Source organism: Abrus precatorius, unplaced genomic scaffold, assembly GCF_003935025.1.
Source record: "Abrus precatorius isolate BTA unplaced genomic scaffold, Abrus_2018 Scaffold11, whole genome shotgun sequence".
In the NCBI taxonomy this organism is placed as follows: Eukaryota; Viridiplantae; Streptophyta; class Magnoliopsida; order Fabales; family Fabaceae; genus Abrus; species Abrus precatorius.
In genome coordinates, this window is record NW_020874303.1 from 16,807,442 (window position 1) to 16,829,329 (window position 21,888).

The 21,888-nt window shown below is 27.8% G+C and overlaps 3 protein-coding genes across 5 annotated transcripts; 1 reads left to right on the top strand and 2 right to left on the bottom strand.

Moving 5' to 3' along the window:
- Positions 1-571: 571 nt before the first annotated feature.
- On the bottom strand, positions 572-3,397 carry LOC113855701 (gibberellin 20 oxidase 2-like). Its single transcript, XM_027487332.1, has 3 exons — positions 2,862-3,397; positions 1,486-1,807; positions 572-844 (listed from the first exon to the last, which is right to left on the bottom strand). The coding sequence occupies exons 1-3, from the start codon at positions 3,395-3,397 to the stop codon at positions 572-574; spliced, it is 1,131 nt and encodes a 376-aa protein (XP_027343133.1).
- Positions 3,398-6,982: 3,585 nt separating this feature from the next.
- On the bottom strand, positions 6,983-10,108 carry LOC113855704 (U-box domain-containing protein 35). Its single transcript, XM_027487333.1, has 7 exons — positions 9,940-10,108; positions 9,127-9,215; positions 8,821-8,942; positions 8,521-8,712; positions 8,031-8,271; positions 7,531-7,632; positions 6,983-7,270 (listed from the first exon to the last, which is right to left on the bottom strand). Exons 1-7 carry the CDS (start codon positions 10,106-10,108, stop codon positions 6,983-6,985), a joined length of 1,203 nt encoding a protein of 400 aa, XP_027343134.1.
- Positions 10,109-11,300: 1,192 nt separating this feature from the next.
- LOC113854720 (E3 ubiquitin-protein ligase RGLG3-like) lies at positions 11,301-17,225 on the top strand. Of its 3 annotated transcripts, none has more exons than XM_027485901.1 (12): positions 11,965-12,221; positions 12,883-12,967; positions 13,060-13,200; positions 13,284-13,397; positions 14,900-14,997; positions 15,096-15,175; positions 15,253-15,358; positions 15,941-16,068; positions 16,145-16,286; positions 16,388-16,444; positions 16,919-17,002; positions 17,062-17,195. In XM_027485901.1, the coding sequence occupies exons 1-11, from the start codon at positions 11,979-11,981 to the stop codon at positions 17,000-17,002; spliced, it is 1,278 nt and encodes a 425-aa protein (XP_027341702.1). In that variant the 5' UTR covers positions 11,965-11,978; the 3' UTR covers positions 17,062-17,195. The 3 variants fall into 3 exon arrangements, 2 of the variants coding, with proteins under 2 accessions (XP_027341702.1, XP_027341701.1); XM_027485900.1 differs by having other exon boundaries at positions 16,919-16,998; positions 17,058-17,195; XR_003502789.1 differs by adding an exon at positions 11,301-11,445 and having other exon boundaries at positions 11,959-12,221; positions 14,900-15,175; positions 16,919-17,225.
- Positions 17,226-21,888: the final 4,663 nt, after the last annotated feature.

Below are 21,888 nucleotides of genomic sequence, written 5' to 3' on the forward strand. Positions count from 1 at the left end.
TAGACTAAATCACTTGCAGCAATATAATTGGATATTAGTTTGTAAAAATAAATAAATTAATGACGTTAATATATAATTTTATTTGCAATCCTTAATAACTTATGCCGACAACTTAACTATCCAACACGTGTATATAACTATTGGTTCTTTTCCTTAGACAAAATATGACTTTAATCATAAAAAGTAAAAAATAATTTCTTCGCTATGTTGATCGACAACTCAAATTAGAAAAGAAGAAGAAGAAGATATAATCAGATGCCAATTGATTACTTAACTAAAAACAAAATTAATTTTTGAAAGTAGATCAATAGATGGATACATATGGATATAAATCAAAATTCATTATTCATATTGTTTGTGTACACTAGTTTATTATTATTTCATAATAATCCATATGATTTGATCAGTAAGGAAACTCGAAAATAGGATATAACATGACCTTGTGGTGTTTATGAGATCCACTTGACCAATGTACACAAAACTATATATATATAAAAAGGAGACATTCTAGCGGTACCCACTTGACTGAAGAAGATGCAATCTTGATTAACATGAAGACAATCCCAAGTATCTATAAGTTGGATGGCTTAGAAGCGCGAAGCCAGGACACGAAACGTTGTAGAGTGTCACCATCGACCCTGTAATGCTTCTGTGTAAACTGATAAAAGTCTAACCAGGTGAAATCAGGATAGTTCCTTTCCTCTTCTTTGCTAAAGAGATTGTTGGGGGGTTTCACTATTTTGTCTCCTTTTGGGCACAGAAAGAAAGACAGTGATCTCCTCACCACTTGTGTGTTACACCATACCCTATGGAAGCAACTCTTGTATAACCCGTTCGACAATGCCTAAGACAACCATGGATCATTATCATTAGATCTCATACTTCAAATTATATTTAGGCTCCTATAAACTACTATCTTAAAGATTCAACTGCGGATTAAAAAGGGTAAAACTCCTCATGTTGATCCCAATAATTCTATACATGGTTTGGATTATTTTTAAAAAAATTCAAGCCTAGTCCAATGGGAAAAGTCAGTTTGCGAACCCATTTATAACGATACCACGTTAATTTGTATTTATATATGTCTAGAGGGAAAAATAGAAAAATTAAAGAATTTAATTATTTTGTTAAAATTAATTATTAAACTTAATTTCTCATTTATCTTTTATTGATAAATCTAAAAATATAATATTTAATTACTATTATAACTAATATAAAATTATACATGATAAAATTTTAACAGATAATATTTATATTAAAATTATACTATTTAATAATATGAATGCATTAAATTTTATAACTTTTGATAAAGACGAAGTATACATAGGTTATTATCAGGTACAAAATTCAATATGTTAAAAAATTATATTTTATATGAATAAAAGTATATCAATAAAAGAATAATTAAGATTATCTGAAACATTTAAATCATTGAGTAGAAATAAAAATAATTTGATAATAAAGAAGATTGACTGATATACGTACCGTAAATGTGTCACCTATGTTGACTATGAAGGTGTGAGGTCGAGGGCGAACAGGCACCCATTGATCATCAACAAAAATTTCTAGACCTCCAATTTGATCTTGATGAAGAATGGTTATTGAAGTTGGATCACAGTGAGGACCAATTCCAAATGTGAGTTTGAAATCATTGCATGGAGGATAAGAGTTGCACCTCATTATTGTTTCAGCATCTTCGAAAAATTTCTTATAATACAAACTATCTGCACCTAAGCTAATGGCCAATAACTCCAAAACAACCTCAGTAATTTCCTTCATTGCATTGCAATATCTTTGATATACCAACCTATTTCAGTATACACGTCATGAATAAGGAAATTTTTAAAATTAATAAATAATAGTTATATAGTATATTAATATTATATTATAAACTTTTGGTAGTATTAAAGAATTAAATTGCTAAGTCTTATATTAAATAAATATATTTATATGAGTAATAAGTGATTGTTTCAATAAATAAAGATATAAAAAATAATAATTAATTTATTTAAAATATATAAATTTTTTCCTTTATAATGTGATTTAAAAATTAATAATTTTTTTAATATGTATCCAAGAGCATATAATAAAAATATATAATAATTTTTTATTAAAAATAACAAGATATCAGAGAATCCAATACATTAATAACATTAAATGTTACAATTTTAAATAAAAATTTACTATTTTTTTATTTTTCTAATATGTGTCTAAGGACACATAATAAGAAATTAATAAATAGAAATTTTTTAAAATTATTTTATTTAATGTTATTAATATATTGAATTCTTTAATATCATATAATTTTTAATAAAAAATTATATACTATAATTTTTTATTATATATCCTTAAATATATTAAAAATTAATTAATAATTTTTTAAAAGAGCCTTATTAACTATTGTTTTAAGGATATACTGATTAAAGAATTAAAAGTGAAAATTTTTATTAATTAGTGAGGTGTATTAATAACATTTTTTGAATAAAAAAGCTTTTAATGCATTAAGTACTACTTTTAATGCGGTGGCTAGCATTTATCTTTTAATAATAATAATAATATAAGTTTGCAATTAATTAAATGAGGCAAACCGCATAGACAACATTTAAACATCCCTACATTTAAGAACAGGTTAGCTGGCAGGTCATTCCATTATTTTTTTTTTAAATTTTAAAATTTTGCTTATAATTTTTTAAGCTTATATTTTACCATGAAAAACAAATGAAAATTTAATAATATATATATAATATTAAAACTATTTAATTTGTTTGTGAAAAACTTAAAACGATAAATAAAAAAAGAGCAAAATTGAATGCGATGAGATAATAAAATTAATGATGCAATTAATTCACAGTGAACTTTACCCGGTGTGTTGAAACTCTTCTCCTAAGGCAGATTTGAAAAAGTCAACAACCTGTGTCTGAGATTCATGGATGTGACTATAAGGGAAAGTAAACGTCTCTTTCCAAGGCAAACTAGAAGAAAAGCGCTCTGCATGAGCACTTGAGTACCCATACACATTAGTTTTAGTCCCAGCACTCAGCTTCTTGCTCATGGAAAGATTGAAAATGGTGTCAAACTCTTTATGAGCAGCAATGATGAGAAGAGGGTCAACACCATGGTTGGTCACTTCAAAAAGGCCATGTTTCATGCATGCCTTCTTCACAAGTTCAGCTGCAGAGGCCATAGCACTTTCATCGTTCTTTATGGCTTTTAAGTCTATGATGGGTGCATCAAGTGCTTCTTCACTGCCTTTCACCAAATCCCCAGAAGGCCAAACGAACTCTTCTGGCATTTTTGCTTCCTTTTGCAACAAGTTGAAGTCATAGGCTGTTTTTTTATCCTTCAGATCCTCAGATGGAGGGTGAAGAACATGAGCGGTGTCATCGCTTGATGCCATTGGGAAAAGAAGAGAAACCTTCAATGGAACCAAAGTGATGATTTATTTTGGATGCAACTACTATGATATTGAAGGGTGCAGCATCCATCTATATATACACCACTTGCAAGGGGAAATTCAATTTTGCATTTCGTAAAGTGCCAAATAAATTAAATGACTCTTTTAATTAAGGCAATTTTTTTTCTTTTTAAATTATCAACCTACTACAATATTATCTATGTTTTTAATGTGTATTTAATGATATACAATAAAAAATTAATAAATAATAATTTTTTTAAAAAATAATAATATTTAATGTTATTAATGTATTAAATTTTGCAATATAATCTTTGAACTTTTATTACTTTTTTTTTACTTTTCACATGTTTTACTCGTTTAATAATACATTAGTCTTTTAAATTTTTACATGAAATTAATATTTTTATTTAATCATTCAATAAAAAATTATATTTCGATAAGGTTTTTATTTAAGTAAAAATTTATTTAACAAAAATAATCATCTTTAATAAAATAATTAAAATAGATAATTACTAACGGAAACAATAGCCCCAACTAGCTTTTATAATTTTCAGTTACTAGCTGAAACTATTTCTAATTTTTTTATGCTTGATATTGTTTTGTAACTTTCTTTTATCCATTTGATTATAGAAACTTAATATCTCTTTATTTTATGTCCGATGTCCAAAGCACCATCACTTCAAAAAATAAAAAATTTATAAAGTAAATAATTACTTTTTTCCTAAATATTTTTATTTAAAAAATTATCAAATCTGATTTATTTTTAATAAAAATTGTTAAAATAAAAATTTAAATTTATTTGTATTATCTTATTTTATTTAATAAAAATATTAACCTAATTTTTAAGATAATAAATAATTCTGTCTACATTAAAATTCAGTTTTATAATTATTTTAAAACATATAATTACAAAAATTTGTCTAAGTTCAGTAGTTAATTATAGGATCAAAATTTAAATACAGAGTTATAAATATTTCAAGTATTAAATTTTAAATTATAATTATAATTTTACCTTAATAATCCATATAATAAATATTGATATTAAGAGGTGAAATTTCTATTTTTAGTTGGAGAACAACCCTTAAAATATCTATGATATTATACCTAAATCTTTTCCTTCATTATATCCTTATTTATCTTTTATATTTATCAGCTAAAAAGCAGTTAATTTTATCAAATATTTTTAATTTGATTAACTAATTATCAATTTACCGGTTTTAGTTTCTAATCAACTTTTAAATTTCAGGTAATTTATTTATTAATTTTTTCAACCACGTCCTTAATTTTTTTTTCATAAATGCTAAAAAATTCTTTAATAATATTACATAATTTTTAAATATTTATAAATCACCAATAAAATATCTTATACTAATTTAATTAATTTTTAAAACTTTCTCAGATAAATTTTTAACTGTTATATTTTTATATTTTAAGTTATAATTATCGATATAAAGAATACAACAATTAATAAATCAAATAATATACTTACTGTTATTTTTATTTTCAATATTTTCTCACTTAAAATAATAAGTATACATGACATATATGATAGTTTCAATTAATTATATACATTAAAAAAAATCAACGAATGACAGATAGCATGTTAAATGCCATAAATAGGGGGAAAATACTATAATGTTCTTAGAAGGAAGAAAAAATTAATTTAATGAAAAGTATATGTTCATTATATTAAAATATATAAGTATTTAATATTTTTATTTTAAATAATTGAATTAAAAATTTTGCCCCATAAAAACAGAATTAAATGTTTCAAAAAATTAACACTTTATAATACAAAAATAGAGAAAGAAAAATATATTAAGTAAATATAACTTAAAAATTATTTAATAATTTGTATAATATTTAATTATTTTTAAACATTATAAAATTTACGGTCTTAATATTAAAAAAGTCAAAAACTAATAAATGATTTAAAATATTCATGAATTATTTAAATTCAACTCATTAAATAGTTAATAAATTTCATTTGTTTTAATAAATATATCAGTTAAAGTTTGACTTTATACTCACTAAAAAAATTTCATTTAATAAAACACAAATTAGAAGTTACAGTAATTTTTCTTATTATATAATTTATCTAACAAAATTTAAATTGTTAGTAAAAAATTTAAAAGAGTATAATAAAAATTAATATATAGATTTTATTTTAATATTAAATTAAAATAAATATTTTTTTAAGTGAATTGATTCTGTAAATGAATTAAGTTTGAACACATTAAAAGCTTAGAAATAGCTGGTGTGTACATATACATAATGACAAAATGGAAATAATCCACTTACTCTAAAAAAATCTTTATTAACTTATTACGTTTAATAATTGTTGGTAAATATATTAGTTTATTGATTTAATTATTAAATTATATAATGTTATGTTAAGTAATTATAATTATAAATATATTAAATTTTAGACAAATTGAACATTGCGTAAGTATATAATCTTATAAAAGTTATATTTACTTACACTTAAAAGTAGATTGTATGTGAAAATAAAATTATTTGATAAAATATTAAATATTTAAATTTTATAAATTTTGTAGGTTTGATATACTTATTAAAAACTTTTATATCAAATAAATTGATATTTATATGTAAGCTATTAAGCATAGTAAGTTAGCTAAACTTATTTCACTTAATTGTTTATAAATATATTAAATTTTATTAATTTAATCATTAAAATATATAATATTATATTATGTATGTTAAATTGTAGGTAAATTAAATATTTATTAATATATAATTTTATAGTTAATATTTGCTTATTTAAACGAGTTTTAAAAATTAAATTGCATATAAACAAAAATGAAACTACAAATTTTCTTTTATTATAATTACAAAATAAACAAGTTTTAATATGAAAAAATATTAATGGCTGGTTTATTTATACTTTTAAGTAAATTTATTTTAAGATTATGTATAAAATAATTATTGACTTAAATATATTATTGGTCTTCGCATTTTAGTAAAATTTTAGTCTTAATTTTTTAAATGATTTGTTTTTGTTTTAATTCTTATCTTTTTTTATAAATTTTTGTTTTTAGTTTTTTATACTAATTTGACCCATGATAATTTGTCAGTTGTTGGTTTGACCATTAGCATTAATGACTAAAACTAAAAATTTATAAAATAAAATAGGGACAAAATTAAAAAAATCATTTAAAGAGAATAAAACAAAAAAATATGCTAAAATAATTCTGCTCTTTTAAAATAAAATTTGAAAGCATTTAAATATTATCTTTTAATTAATTTTATATTAGAACCAATCTTAAACCTTTTTCTTGTATCCGAAGATCTCCAGACAATAGCAACCTATATTACAATCAATTTTATTGAGGATATTATCCTCTACCAAAGAAAATACTAGTCTATTACGTAGAATTATAAATAATAACTCTGTTTTTTGAATCCCTTGAAATTTTCCATCCTCGTTCAAGGCCACTACCCAATCTAAATAGGAAAAACAAAAGCTCAAATTTATATCATCAGCATGAATAGTGGTGAAAGATAAGATATTGGTCACACAGTTGAAGTATGACGAGGATTCAGAGCTCATTTGAAAGAGGAAATGTAGAAATAGGATAAAAACAGAACAACGAGAGTTTGGAATAAGGTTTGATATCTGATGACAGTGTGTGAGTGACGTAAAGCATCCAAAACCTTTGTCCTTTCATCTGCCTCTAAAATTGCTCTTATTTCTGCCTTCAGTACTCTGTTTTCCACCCCTTCAGCTGTCATCCTTTGTGTAGCTTCAATTGCTGCCTTACATCTTGCATTCTCCGACTCAACCTCTTTCAGTCTCTGTTCTTGTTTCACGTTCCAATCTTGAAGTTCACTCAGCTGGACCAAATACAAGAGTTAGCATACTCTTTGTCAAAATTTTGAACTTTAGTGCCTTCTATATCAAAACTAAATTTAATGCCCTTCCCATCACATTTTCTTTTAATTTAATATATGGTGCATGTTTTTCGTACTATTTGTCAACTATAAATTGTCATGTGATTTATAAAATAATTACCAAACAGGTCAAATTTAAGATAGTTTTTAATTGATTCATATGTAAAAATCTTTAATTTGAGAGATCGAGATCTCAAGACAACCTTCTGTTTTGAGACTCTTGCTTCTATGCAGGCTGCATGGTACAAATCCATTGCTTCCTTAAGCTCTACCTTGTGTCTTCTGAGTTCGCCTTCCATATCGTCCTGCACAATTGGAGATGATACATTGCCATAAACACCATTCAATTCTAATACAAAATCATGTGCTTTGTTCATGTAAGATGCATATGATCATTTACAGCAGGTCTAATAACTTAGTCTCTCTTTCTTTAGGGTACAAAACAGCATTTGATGTCACCAAAACAATAAATTCTGTTGACTAGAATTGACTCTAAATATAGACCCACAAATTACATATTATTTATATTCTATAAATAATTTTATTCGTCCATCAAAAATATATTCAATTATTCTCTAACTCACTTTTAAAATATCAATTCTACCACAATAAATTTACTAAAATTAATTCTACCAAAATACAAAGCATATTACGGTACCAAATTAGAAATTTTGTATAGCAATACTTTATACAGTTAACTTACCAAGGAGAATGATGGTCTTTCATTGAATGGAAAATCCTTCGTAGAATTCATATTCACAGTTTTGGAACTCGAGAACAAGGGCTCATAGTTTCCATTCTCTAAGTTGAAAATGTCTGATGAGGATCCACCCAGTTCAGATTCCAAATGTTCATAAAATGAGAAGTAATTGCTGTCTGTGCTTAACCTTCCAGAGCCCATAAGTGAGTTATCATTCTCTACTACTGAGAGCTCTTCATATAATCTGTGACAAGATAAAAATGCATTCTCGTTTAAGCAAGTCAAGTTTTATCTATTATTTGATTTTTGTCAATTGGACATGTGGACAAAAGGTTCTGTATCATAGTCCTTTACATACTTATTTTAAGATTGTGATCGTATTTGGTCTTAATTAATACATCGTTAATTATGTATTTATTGTACCTAATATATATTCTATTGTGCATATCCTCCTTTATAAATTTTAATTTATAGCTAGGAATATTATACATACATGTCAGGATCGGTATGATGGTTCACGTTTTGAACGAAGGTAGGCTGAGTTCTTTCAACTGCAGGGTTGACTTGTGCTGAACGAGAGGCAGGTCTCATAGCACTGACTTTCCCCTTGTTTATAATATAAACATTACAATAATTTGATGCCCATTTCAGTACACTGCTTGAAATATCCGAATTCTTGAATATCCTTGAAAATTAAGATTGAAGAAAAGTTGGGGTGTCAGATACACTAATAATGCAAGTGTGCATAAAAGCATAGATGTGTTCAAATCGTTTCACTCTAGCCAAATAATACCGGGAAAAGCCATTCCTTGGGAATGTGCCAAGTATCAATTTATCAACTCCACCTAAGGAAACGTAATCAATGAGTGCTTTTGCCACATCGAGATCGTGAAGTATGACACACTCAAATTGCACCTGAAGAAAACAAATAGACATTATACTACTACTATAAAAACCGAAAAGATTGAATAATTAATTTATACTTATTATGTCATTTTTTTCCCTTTACTAAACAAAAAAAGAAAAGAAAAAGAAGAAAGAAACATGCTTGCATGGAGATTGGAGACTACTATAGACTTGAGTAAAGTCACTCACTCACCTGTCTACGGGTGCAAAAGCAACGATATGGAAGCAATACTTCCATACCCCGACCATCTGATTCTTGTTGGGTCGCAATTTCACTGTTTCCTGCGACACATGGCAGAGAAATTGAGTACGTGTCTTCCAACGATAAACATGTCCAATATTATTATTTCACGATTTTTTATTTCTACACTCACCTTTATACCCTCATTGGAAAAGAGTCTGTTCTTAGTGTAGGGCGATTTAACATATGTTATTCAGCCCATGAATTAAAGAAAGTGATTTGAGACTAGCATTTTTCGAAAATAAATAATAACAAACAGCTAGATAATGGGTACCCAAAACTGAGGACAATGGACTTATAATGCCTACTTCATGTTGTAATATCGATGTAACTTTTCTTATTGTGTATTCATCATTCACCAAACGAGAACTTACATAGTTGCGAATAAAGCGAAGCATATGCATGCCTTATTTTTCACCTCTATATTTATGCGTAAGATATATATATAGATGCACATCATATAGTTCTACATAGATATATCTCACAGAGTCAAAACAAGAGATAAAAAGACGGAGTCAAATGTGGACCACCATTCCTTTTGAAACAATTTCTAAAAATTTTATAAAACTTGTGTAGTTTGAGCATTTCTATGATAACTAAACAATATCTGCCAAAGTTGTTGAAAGAAACATTTTGATAGTCTGTGTTTGAAGTTTGGCTTCCTAAAAAATATAATATTACTATTTGATCCTTGATCAACGTGAAATAATTAAAATGTTACTCGTCAAACATTATGTATCACATTAGGTGGTAAAAGGATCGAACCTGAGTTTGATGGGGGTAAAGGTGACCTTTGAACAACATGGACTAGTTTTATAAGCTTGCTTCTGGGATAAAGATTATCAACTGCCCATTTAAGAGCATATTGGCTTCCTCTTTCCTTATCCACTGCCACAGCTATTACCCCTTCTCCGTTCTCCCTTCCGTTGCACATTCTCTATGGTTTTTTCTTAGTAACTTGATCGTGTTCGTGTTAATCAAGCAGAAACAGACATCAAAATAACGAGGTTCAGACCACAAAGTAAATAACGTGGTACTTAAGGTCATGTGATAAAGTGTAAGAAAAGTGCATTAAGAAAGGTCGTTAGGGACAGGCTAGGGGATACTAAAAATGCAATGAAATGGTTAATTTTGACCGAGTCCACTCCACGAAACAAACGACCTTTTTTTCTGAGAAAATGTTATAACCAATTAATTACTAATTAACTAGTCAGAGAGGCTAAAGTGGCAATGCATAGTTTGTCTCGCGGATCAGAAAAATGACAGCCGTTGTCAGCATCTATCATTGTTCTAGAAATGCTATATGGTGCAAAACAGATTGTTTAGGCATGAACTCCCAATTACGTGGCAATACTCAAAACATAGATCATAAATTTATAGTTGTAATTTATTTTAATATTTAAAAATTATTTATATTTTTTAAATAAATTATTAATATCACTTTTTATTAATATAAAATTAATAATGATTATTATTTTATATATAAGAGGAGATAGAATATTTTTTATCTATAAAATATCATAGAAATTATCTATTAAAAAATTATATAATTATTTTGTAATGAAAAATTTAGGCATTTGTTTGGTTTGAGAAAATATTTTATTCTAAATTTTAGACGTAAAACTGATAAAAGCTCTTATTCAATGATTAACATGAAATGGATAATGCACCTTTGGCGAAGACTCAATCATTGTTTAGCGATTTGACAAAAGAAAAGAGTTCGTTCGAGTGCACGCATCAAAAAGGCCCCCAAGTCAGTCCAATACGAAAAAACAAAAGGTTAAACTATGCTTTGTCGGAAATTTTATTCCTTTTCTAATTAAAATCTTATAACTATTTTTCGCTCAATTCCCTTAAATATAAGTCTTGTTTCAAAGTAGACAATTTAATATTTTAAACTCATTTTTCAAAACTCTATTTTCATAAATAACATATAAAATAATAATCTACAATATTAATCATAATAAATAAATCGTTATTATTGTTGGTTCAAGAAAATTTGCTTAAATTAAAACTAAATAAATATTCTGATAGAAAATTAAGAAAAATTGAAAATAAAAAAATAAACAGATATTTTAAGATATCCGTTACAAATTTATTTAATATTATATTTTAGAAAATTTGTTAACAACAACTTTGTCTGAGAAAATGCGCATCGTGGTCTTGCTGTTGTCTCAGCCATATTCATTATCAGGAAGAAGAAGAAAGAAGACAGAAGAAGAAGGCGAAGCTCTCTTCATTCACTTCGAAATCAGTTTCGCTTCCTATCTGGTCACTTCTCTCTCTCTCTCTCTCTCTCTCTCTCTCTCTATATATATATATATATATATATATATATAATCCTTGATTCGTGCAAAGTAAGTTCGGCGTTACGGTTTTGACTTGCGATATGATTGCAGAATTCTCAATCCTGTTATGGTTTTTAAATAAACTAAAATTTTGTTGGGACACTTTTGTGCTTTTCCCCTATGAATTTTGCTTACAATTTCGTTTCTGAAACGAATTAATTTACAAGTTATGTGTTTCATGGTTCTTCAGAAACCCGTTTACACTTTTCATAAACTACAGTATGATGGCTAAAGATACTAGAACCGTAGTGGTTTTCGCAAAATATTTGTTTCTTCTTTTCTCTCTTGATAGGATTGAGCTGTGAAATTCTACTGTTTAGAGTGACTGTTTCACCTCTTCTGCCGTGGTTCTCATTTAATTCGTTTTAACTATAATCTTATCTATTTTTATCTCCAAATTTACATTTTTATTTATTTACTTCTAATTTTGATTCAGGGGAAAGGAGGGTTTTAGTTATGGGAAATGGGGGGTCAACACATGATTCTCATGATGATTTCTTCCAGCAACCCCCTTCCCATGATGGTAGTTCGGGGAATGCTAGCTATCAAGATCAGCCCTCTTCATATGCTGGGAGTTCAGTGAATACTAGCCATCAAGATCATCAATCCTCTTCATACGCTGGGAGTTCACGGAATCCCAGATATCAACATAAGCAGCGACCCACATATATAGCTGACAATTTCAGTTCACTGGATCAGGTTTCCGCTGCTATTTTTGCTTATTCATTTAAGGAGAATGGTCATTATTAATATTTCTAGTATACTAGAAGAGGAATCCATAAATAGGCGTATAGAATAATTGAAGTTTATTTGATTATATAATTACATTACTGTTTGTATAAGTTGTTTGTTGGTCAGTTGAACTCCTCTGTGTATTAGGAAATTTCTTGAGGATTTTTTAAGTGAAGTCTAGATTATCTGTTTATGAACATACGAATAGGCATTGAACATGTTGCAACCAAAAATATAGATTTATTGTTACCTGCTTTAGTTTGAGAAGAAGTATGAAAGAACATGGTTCCATTTTGAATAAATTAGCGTGGCCTGCACACAGTTATAATAGCATATCATATTGCTTTTAGGTCAATTTGATAAAAAGAAAACTAATTAACTAACTGTTGGTGAACTCGGTGGTTCAGCTAGATAGGTTGAAAGCAATTATATGAGGCGGGAGGGGGTGTTTAAGAAAACAAAACAAAATAAAATAAAATGGAATATATTAGTTTTGAAAATTGTTTATGGGGACCAATGTTCCATATGTTCCATATGGCACTAATGACATACCGCCCCTTGCTGAATTGGACTCAATGTTCTGTGCAGATGTTTTAAAAATACTTAGCTTTAGCATGTTATATTTCAGGTTGTTTCTGCTTTGAGAGAAGCTGGTCTGGAATCTTCAAATTTAATAATTGGCATTGATTTCACCAAAAGCAATGAGTGGACAGGTTATTTCATTTTATTATAAAATTAATATTGTATGTAAAATTGTAAATGTAAGTATGGAGAACGCATAAAAGTAACACCTTGATGATTGTAGGTAAGCACTCCTTCAACCACAAAAGCCTACATTATATTGGAAACACTCCGAATCCATATGAGCAAGCAATATCTATCATTGGCCGTACTCTCTCTTCATTTGATGAAGACAATCTGATACCATGTTTTGGATTTGGTGATGGTAAGCAGCTGTTTCTAATTTACTTTTCAAAGAAATGTTATATGTTTTCTCTTCTATTGATTTCAGCCAATATTCTTCTGTAGCGTCTACACATGATCAGAATGTGTTCAGCTTTTATCCTGATCATCGTTGTTGTCATGGTTTTGAGGAAGTACTTGCACGCTATCGAGAGATTGTGCCACACTTAAGATTGTCAGGTTTAATATCATCATCCTTTCTGGCTAGATTTTACTAGTTTATATTTTTACAACTTTGGGACTATTACCCTACTGCAGTGCTTTTCTAGAAAAACTTGTATGTGATGATTGCAATCCTCAATTGTAGATGTCTAGATGAAATTAGAACACAGATAAATGCCTAGTTATTGAAAACATGACGATTGAGGCAAGGAATTGCTGTGCTAATCCAATCACCTGCAAAACTAGTGAAAGTCTAGGGCTGCATCTTTCAATGGAGCTAGTTGTTCAGCAACTAAAAGATATGTAAATAAATGTAAAGGGAGTCTAGCCCAATAGGTCAATCCCACTACCTTCCCATAATGGACCTATGGGTTATGGCCTTCATTTCTCACACCAATCAATGCTACAAGTGTCCAAACCCATACTAAATGGATTACTTAAATGAATAAGTGGCTCCAAGTGCATCCCTATATGGAGGTACCTGATTTCTTATGGAGGTATAGGCAGTAGAAAAGACGCTCCATTACGGTATGCACTTGGCCTTCGGTTAGGGTTCAGCTCACACAGGTTTTATTGAGTTTCCTTGTCATCCCATAGGGACTCAATTGTTTGGATTAGCTTGTTTGGAGTCAAAAAAGTTAAAAAGGTTGTTTTTGCAACTCCTTAAGAGAGCTTTTAAAAACTTAGTGATTGTTTCTCTAAAATAAGTTGTGCACAATTGTGTACTTAGAATTGTCCTTTAAGTTGTTGTATACACTTTGTTTTCCATTTTTGTTGTTGTTTTATCTCATTTTTAAGGATCCTCCTGCATCATATTCCCTTTTTCCCTAATGTGGCGTTTAGTACGTGAAATGTTTGACATTTAAGCTTCTCGTATTTGATAAAAGAAGTAAAAATAGTTATATTATAAGAGTTTTTTTAGAATGTTATTTTGTAAATAAGTGGAAATGAAATTTCCCACGTTAATTAACTATAAAGTTACTAAACTTTCATGGTCATTGACTGTAAACATATTATTCCTAAGAAGGTTAAATAATAGTCAAACATATTTTATAAATTTTTTTTCAAGAATCCGATTTCTAAGTATCTCACTCCTAGAAAAACAATTTAGTGGAGAATGAAAAAATTTAGAGCCAAATGCTTAACAGATTCTTCCTTTAGGGTGTATTTGATCAAGTAGTTTAATTAAGCACTTATTCAATAAACTCTTATTATTACATGAAAATTTCCGAGATAAATTTAATCATAATCTTATTGGAATAAGTTCGAAAGAGCTTATTTTGATTAGTTATATCGAAAATTGATTGAAATAAGTTTAAAAAAGATCATTTTGATAAGTTCCACCGAGAAACTTATTAAAATAGATTAAAAAGAACATATGGGAGATATAAATTATTTTCTAAATTCTTCTAAACCTCCCCTTAGTTGCGAAAGGGAAAAACATCCAAGGAGAGAGATGGCTTAGGTATCCATGCAATGACATGAAGATTTAATTATGACCAATACCTCCCTATCTACAGGTCCAACATCATTTGCCCCTGTAATTGATGCAGCAATTGACATTGTGCAAAAAAGCAATCGTCAATATCATGTGCTTGTCATTATTGCTGATGGACAGGTTTTATCGATTTTTTTATTCCATTTTTTTCTTTTCTTGACATGATTTAGTTATCTTTTATTAATTTTATTGTGTTTCTGGAATATCTTTTATTGTAGGTTACTAGAAATTCAGATACACCACATGGAAAGTTTAGTCCACAGGAACAAGCAACTGTTAATTCTATCATTGCAGCAAGGTAAAACAATTTCTTTTGTAGTCTTTTGCTATTGTTCTTGGTATTTATTTGTAATGTGGAGCTATTTTGGTCGTCAGTCACTATCCTCTCTCAATTATTTTGGTTGGAGTTGGTGATGGACCATGGGATGAAATGCAGCACTTCGATGATAACATTACTCAGCGCTTATTTGACAACTTTCAGGTACTTGACTGATGTATGATCAAGTATGTGTTTATTTTCATGAGTTTGTTACTAGTGTCTACTGTTGTTTAAATTTTAGGATTCGAAGGTAAAGGAGATACATATTAACTAGACTCCGAAACCTTAATAATTGTTATATATGATACTTATATTCCTATCTGTGCCAATAATCTAAGTCAAATAAATGCACATTTATAATTTTAAATTATTGTAAATGTTGGATATTATTTCCAATTTACCATATACAGAATTCAACCCAAACCTGAGTCTATGTTAACAAAATCCTATAACAAAGCCAATGTGCATGACTTGGTGGACCTCAACCTTTTGAAGTGTTTAAAATTCAGATTTTCTCTAGGAATTGGCCAGTGAGAATCAAACATAGCATTGGTATGTGAATTGGTGGTAATCAGTTTGAAAAACGACTGCTTAATCTTAGGAAAAAGGCTGGAAAACCTTTTGTTTCCATATCTTAGAATACCACCTTTAATTCTGAACCATTTATGATATTTTGAGGTTTTTAAGTATTATTAATATAATATTGATATGTTGGCTACTTTGTGTTTCTTCTTGCCCCTTCAGTTTGTGAATTTTACAAAGATCATGTCTGAGAACAAAGAGGTATCAAAGAAAGAAGCAGCATTTGCACTTTCTGCCCTTATGGAAATTCCAATTCAGTACCGGATAACCCAAAATCTACAAGTTGCTGAGTAAGTGATGAAACACAGGTATGATAATTCTAAATTATATTCAAGGATAACTGACTGTCAAATTATTCTGATGCAGTGAAAAATCGAGAAGTTATCAGCATAAAAGGCCTCTTCCTCCACCCAAGGAAGTAATAGATCATGACAATGCAGTCCAGGCAGTTCCACATGTGACAAATTTTGAATCAGTTGAGCCAACAGCTCCAGCAGAAATAGAATCAGTATGTTACTCCTGTACCCCACTCTGGTGTCTTTCTCCTGTCTTAGCTTCATTTTAAGATCAAATTATGGTTATGACAAAAATGTCTTTCTTTTGTTCTAGGCATGCCCTATTTGCCTAACCAACCCGAAGGACATGGCTTTTGGATGTGGTCATACAGTAAGTTTGTTTAATGAACTTATTATTATTGTTCAATGCTTATGTTTATGTGACCTATGGGTCATAACTAATTATGTGAAATATAATCATAAATCTTTTACTTTATGCTTTGGTTTAACTCTTGTTTCAAAGCATAACTCTTGTTTGATGCTATGTTACATGTAAAAACGATAATTTTCATGTTTGAGGAATTTTTGCCTTTTTGCTAGTGATGGAAGTTTGAAAGAAAAACGAAAAAGATAGACTTTCCTTGCTTGAAGCCTTGAAGTCAAAATTAGGCAACAATTTAAAATTGAGAGGTTTTGTGATTTTTTAGGGAAAAAATATGAACAACTAAAACTTTGGCATTACAAACCAACAAAATGGAAGAAAAAGCGTTATATTTTACCCCATAGCTTCAAGAGGAGCTATTGGATATGTAACTTATATGTAAGAATGCGTATCTTATTTCTTTGCACTTTGCTTTCTATATAGACTTGCAAGGAGTGTGGCGTGACATTATCTTCATGCCCTATGTGCAGGGAGCAAATTACAACTCGCCTGAGACTGTACACTTGAGTTGGAGATTTCTTGGCTTCTAATTTATGCTTTGTTATATTGCCGCCATTGCCCGTTGATAAGGAATGTATAACGACCACCTGTAAAATCTCTTGACCTTCCAGAGAACAAAATAAGATGTACAGAAAGGCTGGGATGTATAGTTTGCGTTTAAACATAATGTTCATTAAATTTTAGTGTGTTAGAATATCTATTCCTCCATAATAAAATTCAGTCTTTGTTGTTGAACTTGAAAGTGGAGACATTTCTTATGGCACTCTTATTTCTTTTAAGGATCACTTTACCATCTTTTAGCATATTTTTAATTTTAAAAAATACTTAAATACTAATTACTTTTAAATTTTGTTTTTTACTTATTTCTTTTCTTAAACCCCAGATCTCTGGAATAATTTTGTGTGAATTTTTATGTTAAAATTTTCATTCTCATCTCATCTTTTTACTTTTTATATTTTGAATTAATTTTTTTTCAACTTTTCATTTTACATTAGGCACATGTTTGCTTCTCCAAATCAAACAACGCATATCCCTTTTCCTGTTTTTCTTTCTGCATTCTTTAGCAGATGACAACCCAAATATTCTTTATTGGTTTTCTTTTTTATGAAAAATTATAATATTATTCTGTTATTTGATTTTTAAATATATTTTTATTATTATTTGTATATTTTTTATTTTTCTATATCATTTCTTGTTATTTTAAACTTGTTATTTTTTTTATTTACCATGATTTATTTTTTATTTTAAATATTATAATTTGGTTTCATAATATTTTTTTAAAACCGCTGTCCACTGTAACTGCTACAGTCTAAGACACGGTAACAGAGTTGAGTAGATTTATATATAATATAGATAAGATTCTAATAATTGTAATTAGAGTTTAATTTTAATACATTGTTTGAAGGCACAAAATCAACTCCAGTTAACCGGTTTGTTTGACTTCATTTTACTGCAATTGAAATCAGCTTCTGTCCCCAAAATGAAGTTATTATTTGTTTTGTTTTACATAGTAATAAAATTAACCTTCAACAAATTAACGTAAAAAAATAATAATGTAAAATTAATTTATTTAGCGAAAAATTAGAAAATACTATGCAAATATGTTTTAAATTGAAAATTTTTAAAATAATAATTTAAAATCAAATATTACCAAAATCGTATTATCTAAGTTTATTCTCACTGCAAATACATTGAGCACATTTCGAACGTTTTGAATCTCGTGTGTTGACAAAAGAAAATAATAATAATAGTAATAATTATGTCAATAATAATAATTATGATGGTGATCAATTTTATTTTAAGAGGAAAATTTTTATTTTATGAAAATTCAGTTCATGAGTCATAATATTTTAAAAATAATATTTATAATAATATTATTAATTTATTTAGTTATTACATAATTCATTTTAACACTTTCTTCTTTCTTTTCTTTTTCTATCTTTCTGTATTTTTTTATTATAAAAATTATACGATTTTACTGCATTGTTAGCATTTCTTTTATACAAACGTGCCATAACGCAAGTGGGGCTGCGGTGCAATTAACATTTGATACGGAATCATCTCAGTTCACATACATAAAAAATATTAAAACACGAATCCACGAACACTCATCATAACTTCTCAGAATCTCAGGGTTCCCTGCCGGCGGCTAAGGGTTAAAAAAACAAATATCTTTTATATTCTATTAATATCTTTAAATTTAAACAAAATTAAAAATTTAACTTGGAAAATAGTTTCAGGATTATAAATTATATATTTTAACATAAAATATTTTGATTTAAAGCATAACAATAGAAAATAACATGTAATGTTTAAAAAAGTAAAACATTTTAAAATATATTTTAATTCAATGTATAAAAACATCCCCAAAGAAAAAACATTAGTAAACTCACGATACAGTGAATCACAAACAACAGTGACTCCACGAATTTATGCAGCAAAAATTAACTGGAAGAAAAAAGCGTATATAATATCTTAATCATTTGTAACGCCATCTAAGGTTTAGGGTTCGTGGCAAGTGTATCGAGTCCGCATTGCGAAGATCATAACTCTAAAGATGAGTATCATGTTTTTCTCACATTTGAAATGCTTTGGGTTATAATTTATTTTTTTCATCACAATACTTATCTTCACCTTTCTTCTGCTTTTTGTAAGCAAATTTATGCAAAAAAACATTTCTCAAATGTTTTTAAGCAATGCCCATGAAAAATTATAATATTTCAGTCATCCAAACCAATCAAACGTTGACTGAAATTTGCTTATTTCAGTTCATAACAATTTCCTCTACCCATTATTTAATTAAAACAGACAATTCATTATAATTTATCGCTAAAAACAAGCTAAAATTGTATAATAACAGACAGATCTAAGATAAAAAAAAATTAGATTCGTGACATAAAAATAAGCATAAATCTCTCACTAATGACGCGTAAATTCAAACACCCACTGCATACCGTAGAATTGTGGATCCACGGCGAAATTTTCAGAAATGGCCGAAATCATGGAAAAACGAAAGAGAAGAGAAGGCTCATATGAAGGAAACGAATAGCAGATTAACAATAATATTATAAGGAAAAGGAAAACGAAAAAGAATAGAAATGAGGCAATTGCAGAAACGCAGAAAGAGCACAGATTTTATTACAAAGAGGAATATATACACGTGAGATTAAAATAAAAGCATAATAATAAATGTAGAAACAGATTGTTCAACTCTTTCCCGTTATGATTTCGATTAGCATGCCATTCCTGATTTGGGATCGTTTTGGTGGAAGGTTACGGAACGATGGTGCCGGGTGCGGGCTTTGTACCGGTGGGGGTGGGCCTTGGCCCGACCCATTCCCACCACTGCCTTTCTTATCGTCACTCATTCTCTCTCTCTAATTCTGACACTCCACTTTCCTACTATTTCACTTAGTTGTCATGAATGTTTATATAGACAAAAACTTTACCTTATTGAATCGAAAAATAAATCCACCTTCCTTCTTTTCTTTTTAACCGTTTGGCCACGGAACGTAATGAAATTTTCTTCCCTTGGATTTGGATAAGAGCAAGAGTAAGTGAAGTGGGGCCTTATGCTTGAGGAACACACAAATTTTTAATTTAAATATTTTTACAATGTCGATTTTTATTAAACACATTTTATCTCTTTCTTTTTAATTTTGTTAAATTATTTCATTTTTTGTTCTCTTTTCTATTAAACGACTTCAGTAATAGTTATTTATAAGTTTTTATAATACCTGATTGGAAGAACGTTTCTGGAACTTCAAATAAATTAATTAAAAATAATAATTTTTTTTTTCCTTCAAACTCACTCAAATTGGCATTTAAACATGCAAACGCCGCCTTTTAACGCGGACACATACCGCGCCTTATAAGGCTGAATGTTCGTTGTTATAATTATAATATATTTAATATTTTTTATAATTAAATAAAATAAATTTTTTAATAAATTTAATTATTTTTAAACTTAATTTTAAAAATTAAAATTATACTTTTTTATGTGAATTTAAAGATGGATTATAAAAGTTTATATAAATTAGTTTTTATTGAAAAATAAATTATATATAAAAATAATACATTAATAATATTAAATATTATATTATTTGAATACAAATGTTTTTCATTTTTATAATGTATTATTTAAAATAATACTATATTTTCTTAATATGTATTAAATAGAAAATAATAAATAAAAATATTAAAAATATAATGTATAATAATATTAATGTATTAGTTTATAAATTTAATAAAAATATATTGCATCAAATCCTTATTATATTATTTTTGCTCGTGCTAAAATAATTGTAGTTAGTAACTTTCGACGTCACTTAACGGATGCATGCTGACGAAGAAGGGGTCAACCCTGCGACCTATAATCCTTTGAATATTCCGATACATATTTTATTTTATAATCAAAGTAGTGTAGCTGATAAAAAAAATAAGAAATGGATTATAAATTTACTAGAACTATAAAAAATAAATTTTTATTTTTATTTTAATGTTATATTATATTTAAAATATATTTATAATATTAAATATCTTCTACACTTTTCTTAATATTTATAATAATAAATATTTTTTTCTATATCCAGCTATTACTTTTTAATATTAATAAATAAATTGACATATATTTTGAATAGCATTTTTTTTCATTTGAATGTTTTTCTTCTTACTCATTTAAGTAATTTTTTGCTACTATTTTTTCTTTTTCTTTTTTCATTTTCCCCTCATTTCTCACTCATTTATATGGTATTTTCTCTATTAAATTGTGTGTAATCGATCATAAAAAAAAATGAAAATGATTCTATGTACTTATAAAACGTCATTAAATTAGAGTATATGTATATTTAGTCAATGTTACCTATGAGAATTTTTGTAAATGTTATCTATATTTTATGTAAAGAAATTTTGAATCTTTAGTGAAATAAGAAGAGAGCTAAAGTGTGACAAGAATTTAAAGAAATAACTAATTTTTTTGGTTTTTAAGTAATTTGATTTGTGACATAAATAAGTTTATAATTTTAAAAAATGTTTGTTATTTTTTGAATCAAATCCTATGTATTTTCAATATTTAGTTTATTTTAAAGAGATGAAAAAACAGTTCTTAGAGAAAATAAATACTAAAATCTAAACGAGGGCTGCTTTTAGCATCTTCATTTTGTACTTTCTATACCACTATATATATTTTCTTAATATGCATAATCGTGGATACCAAGTATTTCATTACTATAATGATTATTGGAACCTTCTTTAATGCACGTGTTCTTAGCTCCGTGTTGTGAAGTTGGTGTTTAGCCATTAGTTTGATAAACACGTTAACTATGGAGTCGGCATCTTCTTCGTAATTCACAGAGTTCCAAAATAAGAAGTAGGAAAGTGATGCTTTTGAGGTG